This window comes from Culicoides brevitarsis, chromosome 2 (genome assembly GCF_036172545.1).
Source record: "Culicoides brevitarsis isolate CSIRO-B50_1 chromosome 2, AGI_CSIRO_Cbre_v1, whole genome shotgun sequence".
NCBI lineage: Eukaryota > Metazoa > Arthropoda > Insecta > Diptera > Ceratopogonidae > Culicoides > Culicoides brevitarsis.
The window spans coordinates 25,844,851-25,859,296 of NC_087086.1; the positions used below are offsets into that span (position 1 = coordinate 25,844,851).

At 30.1% G+C, this 14,446-nt stretch overlaps 3 protein-coding genes across 4 annotated transcripts; 2 read left to right on the forward strand and 1 right to left on the reverse strand.

The window, feature by feature from the left end:
* The first annotated feature begins 3,185 nt into the window (after nt 1-3,185).
* On the forward strand, nt 3,186-5,478 carry LOC134828823 (nose resistant to fluoxetine protein 6-like). Its single transcript, XM_063841809.1, has 5 exons — nt 3,186-3,458; nt 3,521-3,815; nt 3,871-4,600; nt 4,671-5,154; nt 5,212-5,478. Exons 1-5 carry the CDS (start codon nt 3,186-3,188, stop codon nt 5,476-5,478), a joined length of 2,049 nt encoding a protein of 682 aa, XP_063697879.1.
* A 3,089-nt stretch (nt 5,479-8,567) lies between these two features.
* LOC134830223 (receptor expression-enhancing protein 5-like) lies at nt 8,568-13,830 on the forward strand. Of its 2 annotated transcripts, none has more exons than XM_063843632.1 (4): nt 8,568-8,796; nt 12,555-12,787; nt 13,193-13,292; nt 13,363-13,830. In XM_063843632.1, the coding sequence occupies exons 1-4, from the start codon at nt 8,667-8,669 to the stop codon at nt 13,434-13,436; spliced, it is 537 nt and encodes a 178-aa protein (XP_063699702.1). In that variant the 5' UTR covers nt 8,568-8,666; the 3' UTR covers nt 13,437-13,830. The 2 variants fall into 2 exon arrangements, with proteins under 2 accessions (XP_063699702.1, XP_063699703.1); XM_063843633.1 differs by lacking the exon at nt 8,568-8,796 and adding an exon at nt 11,119-11,292.
* LOC134830224 (small ribosomal subunit protein bS16m) lies at nt 13,636-14,442 on the reverse strand. The gene is made up of 2 exons (XM_063843635.1): nt 14,244-14,442; nt 13,636-14,179 (listed from the first exon to the last, which is right to left on the reverse strand). The coding sequence occupies exons 1-2, from the start codon at nt 14,358-14,360 to the stop codon at nt 13,898-13,900; spliced, it is 399 nt and encodes a 132-aa protein (XP_063699705.1). The 5' UTR covers nt 14,361-14,442; the 3' UTR covers nt 13,636-13,897.
* Nucleotides 14,443-14,446: the final 4 nt, after the last annotated feature.

Genomic DNA, 14,446 nt, shown 5'->3' on the forward strand with positions numbered 1-14,446 from the left:
CTATTTTTGTTCTATTTTTACTGAAATTATAAAAAAAAATCGCTTACACTTGACCTTACCTTACACTTTAATTGACCCATTACCGTTGTTTTTTTATTTTTTAATCCACTTTAGGTGCATCAAGAACAGGTTTCGTCAAACATGAGAAACAAAAAATCTTCAATATTATTTAATTCACGTTGATCTTGACACAATTTCGTATTTTTTGGTTCTTTTTATTACTGTTTGTTCCATTCACATTCAGGAATTGTCTTATTATACAACACGGTGATTGCTTTCATTTTTATTTTTGCATGCGTGCGTCTGATCAATGCACTTGAGATTATTACGTATTTTTATTTTTTATTGCATTTCGGCGTTAACCTTGAACTTCGTTAATTCATTTTTGAGTTTTACGTCAGAAGTTGTCATTTTTTGAATAAATTTTTTTTTGTAACAAATTTTTTTAAAATTTAGATTTTTTAATTGAAAAAAAAATTAAAATTTGCAATTTACCTGAAAATTTTGAACTTCATAAAAAACCCGTTAGATCATCTGAAAACAACTTCTCATGCGTCAAAAAAATACCTATGAACCAAAAAAAATGAAACCAAAACAAAAAATTATTTTCCTTTCCTTTCAACGTTGTACTACTAGCTACCAAACCACCCGCGTATAGCTCGCCATTGAACCTGTAATCATTAAGTAACAACAAAAAAATTTTACTATCTGCTATTAATCCAATTCAAAGATTTCGTTTCAGTTCAAAATTGTCCACCGAAGCAACAACATCACCATCGTCGTGACTCCCGAGCATTTTTTTTGTAACATATGTTGATTGAAATTTTGTGTGATTTCTCGTGATGGTCAATTTAACGAAGAAACTGATAATAAATATGAATTAAGAGAAAAGATGAAATAATAATAAAAAATTACCAATTGAATGAGTAACAGACAAAAAATATACCAAATTATGGTGATATAATTTAATTATTATTTTACTTAGTGAATAAAAGTGAAAATTCGACAAGTGGAGTACGAAGCTAATAAAATAATTTAAAAAAAAGAAAGAGAAACAATATGAATAAATTAGTTGGATTAATGAGCGCATCGCTCATACTAGCGGGACTTTGCTCATGTATCAGTGATGACAACAATAAACATCCAATGTTTCCGAGTGTGTTTAATTGTAAGTTGATTATTTATTAATTTATTGGAGAAATTGTGCTAAATTGCAAATTTATTGAATTTGCGAAGACCGCTGATGAGATATTGTCTTAGATTTATGATGAAAAATAAAATCATGAAATTCGGAGTCTTTTGAACCCAATTTTTAACTTCTTTTTGGCTTTATAGCGAATATCTTAGATATTTAATCATAAAAAAAAATATTTTCAACATATTTCAATAAAATAACTCGATCTAATTAAATTTTGACCATTGAAGGCTTATGGATTACTTCTCATTTTTTTATACTTAATAAGCAGAATTAATTGAATCAATATATTTCAGTCTCTTAAATTAAATTTTTATAAAATGTTGATCAAGTTTTTTTTCATATTTATTTTTATAAGAGTTTAAAAATGTTTTGCTTAGTTTTCTGGCGTTTTTTTAAATTTACAGATTTTTTTATTTTTTTTTTTATTTAGGCGAATAAATTTAATATTTTCATTTTTTGTCATTTTTTTTCAAAATAAAATAAAATAAAAAAAATAAATATTTTTGAGTTTTTTTTTGTAATTTTTTAACGCTTTTAAACATTTGCCGTTGATTCTTAACATTTATTTAATTTTAGTTTGTATAATTTTTAAATTTGAATTAAAAATTAAAGAAAAATCAATCAAAATGTCACAAAATAAAAATTTTCGGAAAAAAATTATTTTGGTCACGTGACTTAAAAAATTTTTCTTCGACATTTCAAAAAAAATCGTCTTATTAAAGCGGATTTCTTTTGTTTTTTGTATGATTTTATCTTAGACAGTGATTTTCCATTAATTTTCATTAAAAAAAAATTCAGGAAATGTCAAAAATACTCCCATTTCTAATTTAATTTTTATGATTCCCTCTGAATTTTTTCGACAAAATGGGAGGGGGGGCGACAAAAAATTGATATATTAAATTTATTCGCCTTATTTATTTTTTGTTTAATCTTACTTTTGTTTCTCTTGATTAACTTAAGAATTCAGATTTAATTAATTTAATTCAAATCTTAAAAAATTTATTTGAAATTTTGAATCGAACATTTTTATCGAGAGTTAGTCATTTTCGTTCAAGAGGCAATTAATTATTATGCGATAACTGTGATTTGGATTGACAAGTGAAAGGTAACTCAAAAGAAAACGTTAATTCGTTTTTTGCTTTAACATGATCTTTCTAAGTATCAGGTTTTAAGCAAGCTTGACCTTCGATAGAAGTTTTTTAGAGGTGAATGCCTTAAATGTTCGGATCAAAATATAAACAAGACAAGACGTCCTGTTTCATGGCGTAGGATTATTCGACCATGAGTAATTTATTTTAATTAAATCATTAAAAATTAAAATATTTACCCAGTTGCCACAAGTTACAAGCTACTTAATTTTTAAATAAACAAAAAATATTGAGGATGAGTAACACTACTAGACCTGAAAAATACGTTTTTTTGGTAAAAAATTATATTTTTTTTTTCTTTCAAGAAATCTTACTTAAAAAAATATTTTATAATTAAATTCAGATCAAAGTTCAAATATTTTTTAATCAAATTCATTTTTCTTGTAAATTCTAAGTCATAAGATTCTTAAAAATTATTTAATTTTTAAATTTTTAATCTTAAAATTCACGAATTTTTCTTGTTAAATTTTTTCCAATTTTCCAATGTTTTTGTCCCAAAAGATTATTTTCAAAATCATAAGATTTTTTCATTAAAAATTATCGTTAATTTTTAAATGATTTAAAACAATATAAATTTGGTAAAAACCGTCAAAAAATTTGAAAAATGTTTTTTTTTCAAATATTTTTGAGAATGAATTTTTCTCAAAAAAAATCTCTTAAAATTCACAATTTTGATGAAAAATTATTTTTTTCCCATTGGATTTTCGGCATTTGAAATAAAGAAAAAAATTTAAATCAAAAAATTATCTTAAAAATAATTTAAAACCAAAAAATACAATTAAAAAATACTTTTCTTACCTTGAATTATTTTTTCTCCTGTAGTAACGGAATACTATATGATGCCCCCACAATACAGTGGCGATGACTACGTTCGTTGCATGATCGAAGGAGACGATGCTCTATGGTGCACCGCTTGGAACATTATCAAACCAAATCGATCGAATCCCATCTGGAATGTCATTGAACGATATTCCAACGACACAAAGAAGCATTACAGACACGATCTTGTCCAGTCAAGTACTTGCATCAAATGGTGCTTGAAGGAACTCGAAGGACTCGACGAAGAATATTTAAAATCACTGGATGAACCTGAATTTGAATTCCATGGCGATGTAAGTTTATTTTGATTTTTAATTTTTTTCTCATCAATTAAGAATTTACATTTTTTGTAAAGTACAAAATCGACGATACAATTTTCTACAATTCGAGCCAATATAAGGAAAAGTACGACACTGTGGTGCAACGATGCAGAAATAAATATTTTACAGAAACTTATGGATTGCGAGCACATACTGGAATCGTTTATTGCTATTCTCCATTGGAAGATAGGAGTCCTGATTCTCTTGATTGGGCTTTTGTCGTTGTTTTCTTGATCATCATTGGCATTTTAACATTCGGATCCCTCTTGGATTGTTATTTAAATAAAGAGCATGTCAGAGAACATTTTGAAGCTCCAATCAATAAATATTGTAAGTCCTTTCACCTTCTTAAAGTTTAAGCTTCATTCAAAATTTAACTTTTTAGCCCTTGGTACGAGATTGGCTCTCGCTTTCTCCATTCCCCGTAACTGGTATCGTCTTCATGCGCGTCCCAAGACACAAATGGCTCGCGATTTACGTTACATCCAAGGTCTCCGTTTCACCACAATCTTCTTGGTAGTTTACGGACACGCCATTATCGTCTACGGATTCTCTCCCGTATCAAATACTGAGTTTATTGAGGAGCAATATTACCACTTTTGGGACATGATTGCTGTGAACGGCATGAATATCGTACAAACTTTCTTCGCCATCGGCGGTTTCTTGATGGGTGTGCAATTTTTCGACTTGACAGCTAAGCGTAAATTCAATTTCGGCTACTTTTGGGTTGCAATGATCTATCGTTATGTTCGTCTGACGCCCGTTTATGCCCTTGTCTTGTTCTACGATGCCACGTGGTTGTACAAATCCGACATGGGTCCATTCTGGAAAACCACGACAGAGACAGAGAAGAGTTTCTGTCGTCGAAATTGGTGGACGAACATGTTGTACATCAATAACTACGTCAATCCATCGCAAATGTGTATGACACAATCGTGGTATTTGGCTGCTGACTTCCAGTTATTCGCCGTTGGATTACTTGTCATGATGGCAATGTGGCGTTTCCCAAGAGTCAAGAATCAAATCCTTTACTTTTGCTTGTTTGTGTCTTACTTGATTCCCGCTGTCATTACATACGTGAAGAAATACGATGGAGTCTTTTCGTTGTCGCCGCAGTAAGTTTTATGAAGCCTTTATTCGCGGTAACACTCATTTTAAATAAAATTCAATGTACTTACCTTTCAGTGATAAAAAATTCATCTTTCATCCGATTGCTGATGGTTTCATCAACTATTACATCCCGGCTCACACGAATGCTGGCAACTACTTTGCTGGACTCGGCATGGCAATGTTGTATAATAATTACAAGAAAAATCGCGTTGATATCACGAAATACAAATCCTTCGTATTTGCTTTCTACGCCATTTTCCCCATTGGATTGGTAGCCTTCTTGTCTGCCTGGCTCTTCTACAACTGGGAATGGGAGAAACCGGCTATCTGGATTGCTATCTTCGCGGCCTTTGCTAAGAATATTTGGGGAATTTTGGGTGCATTTTTAATGTTTGGCTTCATAGCTGGCATTGGAGGCATCATTAGAAACTTTTTCCATTTGCCCATCTTTACGCCATTGGGTCGCATTGCTTACTGTATTTATTTGATTCATTTTGATGTGTTCCGGTTGCTGATGGGTGACTTCCGTGCCTTGCCCAGTGTTAGCCAGGAACCGATTGTAAGTGACAATTTCTTTTCCAAACACAGAGATTTGTGGATAAAAAATCATTTGCAGATACTTCTTACCTGTGGCGGTTTCTTGATATCTGTTGGTGTTGCGATGGTGCTTTGTATCACGCTCGAGTTCCCCTTCACGGCTCTCCTGAAGGAATTGACTGGCGGAAAGATGGATGAAGTGGAAAAGCCACCACCAACATCTTCAGATACCGACAGAGATACGGACAGCGACAAAAGTATTACGGTTGAATTGACAAACGGACGGACGATGGTTGACGATGACAAAGATCACATCAATAGCTTATCTCATGAAGTTAGACTTTAAGTAATTTATTTATGTGTTAAGAGTACAAAAGCAAATAAAAATATAAATGGGAATATACTATATTATAATCATAATCGAAAGACATTAATTTAATAAAATATTTGAACTGAAAAAACTTAATAAAAAAGTTAATGCATTTCACTTACTATTTTGGTAACTCAATCCGTAATCGTCATAATTTCGAGTAATAATTCACGTTTGAAGTTTTTGACCAAATAAAATTGACAAATCTTATCCAATCTTAGGCCAATAACCGTTGAATAAAATTCATTCAACTCTAATTTTTTTTTGCAATTTACTATTTACCTTGAACCCAATTTAAGATAAAGAACAGTGCCGTAGTTATGGAAAAGTTTCTTTGGTAGATTTATTTTTATATTCGATATTAAACTGATACTACATGTTCCTATTGAAAATTTCTATGAATTTCATCACCTTTATTTTGATTTTTCAAACATCTTAGAAAATCATGATACTGTAAACGTCTTTTGTCTGCAAACGTCTGCAAACGTAATTAATTAAAAAAGTAGCAAAAAAGTTAAAACAATAGCAGTCTAAAAATGCTGCAATTTACTCTAGATTGAAATTAAATATTCTAAATTAGTTCCAAAATTTTTTTTAAAGCAATAACATCGTTTTGGATCTACCATCGTGTTTCATCTGGGGATTTATTATTTTATAAAAAAATCCTTTAATTATTTTAAATTATTATAATATTTTGAACAATTTTAGAGAATTTATGAAGGTACAAAATTCATATGGAAAGTTTTTTCTTAATTTAGACCATTTTGAATTTTTTTCAAAATTTTTATCCTAAAAAATGGGACAACCTTGTTAGTTGTTTTTATTTTTAATGTTTTTTTTTTTTGCTTTAAAAACTTAAAACTTATTATTTTAAAAATTTAAACATTTAATTTTTTTGTACTTTTTTGTGAAAAATAAGAAAATTTGAATAAAAATAATTACTGAACAACATCAAAGATATAATATGAATAAATTAATAAAATTAATTAGTGCATTGCTCGCATTCACGGAACTTTGTACCTGCCTCAGTGACGACGTCAACAATAACTATGGCGTCATCCATTAAAGGCGTCGGCAAAAATAGGGCATTTTTTGACCCCCACCCCCCCTATAATCGTAAACCGTCGAAATTTAACAATTCCCCTAATTTACCACGTGTTTTTTAACTTGATTGTTAATTGGATATTGACTTTAGTGTTAGATTCAGCATTTAATTTTTTTTATTGCAAAAATTGAAAAATAATTAATTTATCAAAGTAATTTGTTGTTAAAATATTGTCAAATAGGAAATTGTTCTAAAAAATATTTAATTAAGAGTTTTTGAAAGGAAAAATTATAAAAATAAAGAATTCGAAAAAAATATACGGTTGGTTCTATCGCCATACATTTAATTTATTTTGTTTAATGTCTCTCGTTGCTCTGAAAAAAAAGCAAAAACCAATCCGAAACAAAGGGTAATGAACGTTGAGACAAGTATTTATTATTAAACATGTGCCATCAGAGGAGCGGAAAATTTAATGAACTGGATTTTTTTTTATCGAAATTAACTTTCAATCTAGATTTATATTAAGAAGACTCTCGTTGTAGGAAGACAAAAATTCTTGGGGGCAAGGGCATTGTGTACTCCAGTCCCTCTGATTCTACAGCCCTGACCAAGAACTTGATTTACTTTGATAAAAAATTCTTCGTCTGCTAACGCCCCATCAATCAACAAAAAAAGTTAACAAAAAAAAGAGCAAAACGAAGAATAAACGGACAACTCTCTGCTCCTTATATTTCAATTTTTTCAGTCAAAGAAGCAACGCCAATGAATTTAATTCTCAAATACTTTAACAAAATTTTTAAATTATAATATTTTCGTTAAAAAAAAGAATACAAAGGACAAATAATGTGATTCTAACTTACTAAAAGGTGATAAATAAGAGATATGTAAAAAATAAAATTAGAATGAATAAATTAATGAAATTAGTCAGTACATTGCTCCTATTTTCGGTTTCTTGTACTTGTATCAGTGACGACCATAATAAGTATCCGTTACCAACTATTTTGAATTGTAAGTCAAGAAATTATTTCTTTTGTTGTCCAAGATGTCTAATAATTTTTGTAATTTTTCATATTTTAGTAACGGAATATTTTCAGATTCCATCAAATTACAGCGATGAAGATTTCATTCACAGTATCGTGTTGCAATATCTAGAATATCATCAAACCAAACAAAATACCAACAACAGATTTGATCTTAATAAATCAAGCCATTTCACTCTGTTGAAAGATAAAACTCATGATACCATAGATTGGGTCATTCTGGTTCTAGCTATTCTCGGAGTTTTGACTTACTTGTTAGATTTAGTATTATGCTCTTTATTATTGCAATAATTAATTATTAAAGTTTTATATTTATTTACGATAATGTCAAAGAATGTTCTTATGTATTCTGATCAATTCCTGGTATGTGAACAATTTTGTAATAAAATTCTAGTTATTTGAAGTCCAGTAGTGGAAGCGTGCTGGGCCCATAACCTGTGGTTGAAAAGTTTTGAAAAAAAAAATTATTTAGGACATCTAATTAACGATAAATCCGGATGAAGGAGGAAGGGGGTAAACAGTATTGTACGACGTCATTAAAATATCCTTTATTTGAGATTTTAAATTTTTTGTTTTGAGTTTATGAGACTAAAATTATTTCTGACTTCGAAAGCTCTTTTGCTCAATTTTTTATTCAATTGAATTTATTTTCAAATTTTCTACTCGTGAGTTTCTATTGAAATTTGAACTAATATTCAAAATTCTCTTAAATAAATAGGTCGAAAATTAGGAGGATCTCGATGATTTTCGGTTATGGGGGTCATGGAGAAGGCTCTTTTCAACCGATTTCACACGAAATTTGAGCCGATAATTGAGACGAATGAAAGTGATAAATAATCCCGTTTCACATTTCTACTGCAGTTCTAAATTAGCAAAGGCAAATTTTATTATCACTTTCATTCGTCTCAACTGAAATCGTGACCTGAATTAGCGTGTTGCGATTTAATTCCATTTTTCAACCATTTTCCAGACATCGCGAAAACGAAACAGAAACAGTCAACGGCGAACGCGAAGCAGCAGTTAAGCGGGTCAATTCCGGACAATTAGCAGGTTTTTAGCAAGGAAAAAAATACAGAAAAATGGCACAACAATTCCAAGAGTACAAGGACAAAATCCAGAAGCAGCTTACAGACAAATCGAAGCCATGGACCCCCATTTTCGACATGGTAGAAGCCAAAACCGGCGTCGATAGAACGTATTCCTTCCTCGGTAAGTATTTTTCACGATTCTTTCTTTTCTCTTTGCGCGACACGTTAATTCTATAAATAGTAAAGAATTTTTTCGTATTTTTACGCCGTGCACACCGCATCAATTCTCGCGGGGTCATGCAACGCAAAAAGACGCAATTGTGAACCTACACCAAGGTCATTTACTAGTTTAAAGGCATTTCTGCCATGTATGGCTATTTTTTTTTTGCCACATATTGCTGACTTACATAACATTCGCATGTACATAAAAAAAATGTTTTTAAAAAATTCTGATGACACAAATTAAAAATCGAACACAAATTTTGCATATGCGGCATTTTCGCAGTCGTCGTACATGGACTCGTGTTGATAAGACAAACAGGTATTTCGTGCAAGCCGAGAATCATCATAGACCAAACAGAAGTGATGATATTTAAGTTCAAGTTCATGAATAAAAGATTACTTTGCAGTTTTTTCGTGCGTTAGTCAGCGATCGTCAGAAATTATCATTTATTAGCGAATTCTGAAGCAATTTGTTCAGTGAACAGCATTGAATGACATTTTTGACCTAAAAAGTAACCCGTAGTAATTGGGTTTTACCGAAAATTGCTATTTTTGATGAAAAAAAAATTATTTTTACCTGTATAAAGGATCTTTTTACCTGAAATAACATCAAAAGTTCATGTATTGACATGAAAAAATGATGCGATCGATAAAAAGAACATAAAATAACTAGTAGCAAAGTACTTCAATGACTTCATGTACGTTACGATATGATCTGTGGATGATGAAGTAATGCAAAAATCAAATGACCTTTGTACTTTTTGTGCTTCAAGTTCAAGAGTTGGACCGAAAATCGTATTGAAAGATGAAATATCTTTGAAATTAATGAATCTTAGTTCTCATGACACTTGTAGAATTTGCTATTACGATATGGAAAACTGGATTAAAAAACAGAAGACGAAATATTTTTAACAGAATTGATGGTCAAATTAACCCAACCGAAATTCTAGAATGCAAATTTGAAAGGAATATTATATTAGGAAGGCACTTAAGACAAATTATCATGGGTAGCAGGACAATCAAGTATAAATTACTTCTCCCATGCCAATTTTCTTTTCCATCTTGGACACACCTTAAAGAACATTTTAAAAAAATCTATATTTTGACGAAATTTGATCTATAAGCCATAAACGAGGAACTGATTTCAGTAGAGCTCAATCAATGAGCCAAAATTGACCCAAGGCTTTCTCACCTTGAAAATGGCATGTCATTTAAAAACGTCGAATAAAATCAAAATAAAGAATTTAATTTAAAACAACATCATAACGAAGTTTTGAACTTGAAAGAAAAATCAACGAAAAATTAAAATTTATTAATTGAAAATTCAAATACCACTTAAAAAAGATGAAACTAACTGACCAACTGACTGTAGATTCTGTGACAATGATGATGGAAGTTCTGAACACATTCTATGTGACTGCGAAAGTTTAATGTGAAAAAGATACAAAATTTTTAATGAAAGATTTATGAACATCCCAGATCTAGACGGATTTATACTAACCAAAATTATTGCATTCCTAAAGATTTCAAAAATTATGGAAATAAATGAATAAACAAAGGGTAATGAAGGCACGTTGTATAATTGCACTCTGTACCTTCATTGTCTCTGATATGGCAAATTATCTACAATAGGACTCTTTTGAGACCGCGGTGGAAGCCAACCAATACCCTACCCTAAAATTTATTATTTTGAAAAGCTCTGAAGACGAAACATTTTAACTTTAAACCTTATGAGTTTATTCAACTTGAGTTTAAGTCATAAGTTTTTGCAGCCCTGCCTTTAAGAATTCAACCAACGATCTACAAGAAGACTAAAATCATACCGGCTGAAGTAGAAAAACACTACGAATCATCATTATTCAAGCCGGTCGCTAAACTTCTTTCTATGTTAATTTCCTACTTAACTTATAAATATCGGCAAAAACCTGTTTCTCTATTTTTATTACATTTCTCATCTAGAGACACGCGAAGAAATCCTTTACACATATGAATACATGTACTTACAAAAAGAGACACATCATGATTATTCTAAGCAAATTTCTCTAAATTTTTCACATTATTTATCTGATGTGCATAGAAAAGATAAACTATAATTGAGACAAGTTGAGGGAAAAATTAGCAAACAAAAGAGACACGAGTTCACTCAAAGGCACTTTCATTATGTGTAATAACTCAGTCTAGTCGCGAATTTCGTGCCGGCTCTTCACAAATAAAAATATTTGTTTATTTGTGTAAATAATTCTGTGAATCATTTGTTGCTGATAAAAAAGAATGTTTGTTCGTAGATAACAATTTTTCGATAAAATTTTAAAGAGAAAAAAAAGTAATTGAATTTTAATTAAAATTGAATTGAATTAAAAGTGCAAAAAAATGGAGACAATAATGCCAATCGTTAATCACGTTCTCGAGTTCGACTTTCACAAGTTGGACGACACTCAGAGGAAATATTGCTACGGTAAATTTCTTTCGCATTTTTTTGTGCACAATTCTAACGAAGTGGTAAAAATAGTCGACACCGCCATCAATTTTAGCAGTTAAAAAGTGTATTTTATGCTCGGAATAAAATAGATTCTACAACTAGCGCAAGTCAAACGACCTGAAGCAGATGTCTTATGTGTCAGAATTAATGAGATAAAAAAGATTACTTTGTCGTCTCGTCTTGTCTTTGGCAGACATGCAAACGAACGAGACGCAATTGTTGAGGAAAATATTTGTATAACAGGTGTCAAAAGGTATTTTTGTGGTCATCAGTCTTCGTTCTGTCTGAAAAAAATGTGAATTTGGTGAAAATTTAGGATTTTCCTGCTAATTAGCTCATTTTGATGCAAAAATTGTCCATTTTGTAGAGAAATTTGTGGACCCGTAGCTTCGTTCTACCTGTTTAAAATTATTTTTTAAATCTAATTGTTTTCAAAGAAATTGATTTTTTTTCCTTATTCGGTGAAGTATGCAATGAAATTTATGTTCCATATTTGGAAATTTTTTATTTAAAAAAAAAAAATATTTTTTAATTTAATTTTTAAATTAAAATTTAATTTTTTTAATTTTCTTAATTTTTAACAATTTGAGTCAAAATCGTTCTAAAAATATTCAAAATTTTAATTTCTAAAATCCTAAAACCCATAATATAATAACTCAAGGTCAATTTCTGACGTCATAACTTATCAAAGTCTCCTTCTGGCTCATGCAGGATATCCTTCCTGTTGATTAATTCTCCAAACTGACTCGATTCAGTCACAATTCTATTCAAGTTTTCTTCAATTCTACACGCCTTTTCATCAAAATTTATTCAAATAATGGATAAATTATTCACCGAAGCATTCAAACTGTATCAAAACTTACCGAAAATGGATGAACTCAATTCGAAACAGTTAATTTTTATTAAAGGTGAAAGGTTAAAAACCCATAAAACGATCGATTTTCCAGACATATTCCTATTTTCGTTCAAAAAACAGACAAAAATCGTAAAAAAATTATTTCTTGTCTTCCTGGCTAGAGAATTACATAATTTTTGTCTAATAAATGCATACTCAGCACAAAACTACAACAATAAAAAAAATAATAATGAAAACATACGTGCGTAATAATTAAACATAAAATTTTGAATGGTTGCCAGGGAATTTTTTCTCAAAAAAAAAAATATTCTGTCCCAACAAATTTTCTAATATTTTATTGTTGATGTAAAAATAATAAAATAATTTATTCTTTTCATTTTAGGATTTGTGGTAGTTTTTGCTCTTTACTTGGCCTTTGGTTGGGCTGCCCAACTCATCTGCAACATTGTTGCCGTTGCCTATCCCGCCTACATCTCCATTAAGGCCATCGAGTCGCCCGACAAGCGTGACGACACCAAATGGCTCACTTATTGGGTCGTTTTTGCCGTTTTCACCAACATTGAATATTTCTCCAGCATTATTACACAAGTTATTCCATTCTATTGGTTATTGAAGGTAAATTTCTATTTAAAAAAAATAATTTTTATGACGCTCCAAAAAAAATTTTTTTAAATTTTAATTTTTTTTCAAAATTTATTTTTTATATTTTAATTTTTTATTTAAAAAAAATGAATTTATTTATTTAAAAGATCCTAAATCTAAAAATTACCCTTTTTAGTTTAAAAATTAAAAAAAAAATAAATTAATTAAAAAATTATTTAAAATTTAATTTTTTTTTTAATATCAATTATTTTTAAAAAATATTAAATAATTTTGAAAAATATTAAATAAATTTTTAAAAAATATTCAATTATTTTTAAAAAAAATATTTTTGAAAAATAAAATAAATTTTGATAAAAAAATAAATTTGATAAAATAATTAATATTTAATTTAATTAATTTTTTTTTTAATATTTTTAGTGCGTTTTCTACATTTGGTGCTTCGCTCCAATCGAAAACAACGGATCAATCTTCATCTACCACAAAATTATTCGTCCATATTTCCTTAAACACGAAAAATGTGAGTTTGCCTTCGTGAAAAAGGAAAAATAAATACTCAAAAAATATTTTCCTCTCTCTCCCTTAAACAGCAACTGACGATATCATCGATAAAGTTACGGGAAAAGCCAAGCATTTAATTGATGATGCCTTGAAGAAGGACTAAAGTCTGGACTAAAATTGACAAAAAAAAATGTTAAAATTTAAAGTTTTTCACAAAAAAGAAAAAAAAAATCAAAATTTCCTATATTGTTAAAAATTTACCTTCTCACAACACTTAACTCTATGAACAATCACGAATCTGAACTTTTTATTAAAAAAATAGAATAACCAATGTTAGTTAGATTAAATGGGTCTAAATGGGCTTTTTTAAACATTTTATTTATATTTAATTTTAACTGGACCTGCATTTTATCCCGATTTTGAAAAAAAAAATTTCTACCTTCCCTTTTACAATTTTACAAAAACGAAAATTTAAACAAATGTCCATAGAAATAGGTTCAAATTTTTGTGATTAAATTGCGATACAAATAAAAAATAGCAGTTTTTAATAATTGTAACTTTTTTGTTTTATTTTATTTTCTATCAGCACTAAAAAAAATTTTTTTATCCTACAAATCCGCATTTTTACTGTTCCACTTTCTCTTTTTCCTTCATTTGAGCTTCGATTGCTGCTGCTGCCTGTATGGCACGATTCCGCCTCGCTTGCAACATCGTTCGGGGATGAACGGGCAAGAGACCCGCAATTCCGAGCACTTCGGAAGCGGCATCCGAGATATGTGATCCGCTTCCGATCCAGTGCCGGATCCGTTCACAATTTAAGGCGATCAAGCGTTCTCCGTATTGATTCGTTAGCGGGTCAAAAGTGCCCAATTGTTCGATTACTTGCTCGTGTTGGGCGCGAGAACGCTAAAAAATGAATTTTATGATTTTTTAGTGAAAAAACGAAATTTTTTTATTTTGGTTAACTTACTTGTGTCACAACGATATGGAAAAATGGTCGATTTGCGCATCCCTTGCGATGCAATCGAATAATTTTGGCAGCCTTTCGGTAAAAAACGCCCGTGCCACTTGCTGGAGTCAAAGACATTTTGGGTTTTTGTGTTTTTTTGGTGCTGGAAATTGATGAAAAAAGTTGTTTTTTCAACGAGGCGGTGTTGACGTTAGTCCGGATGA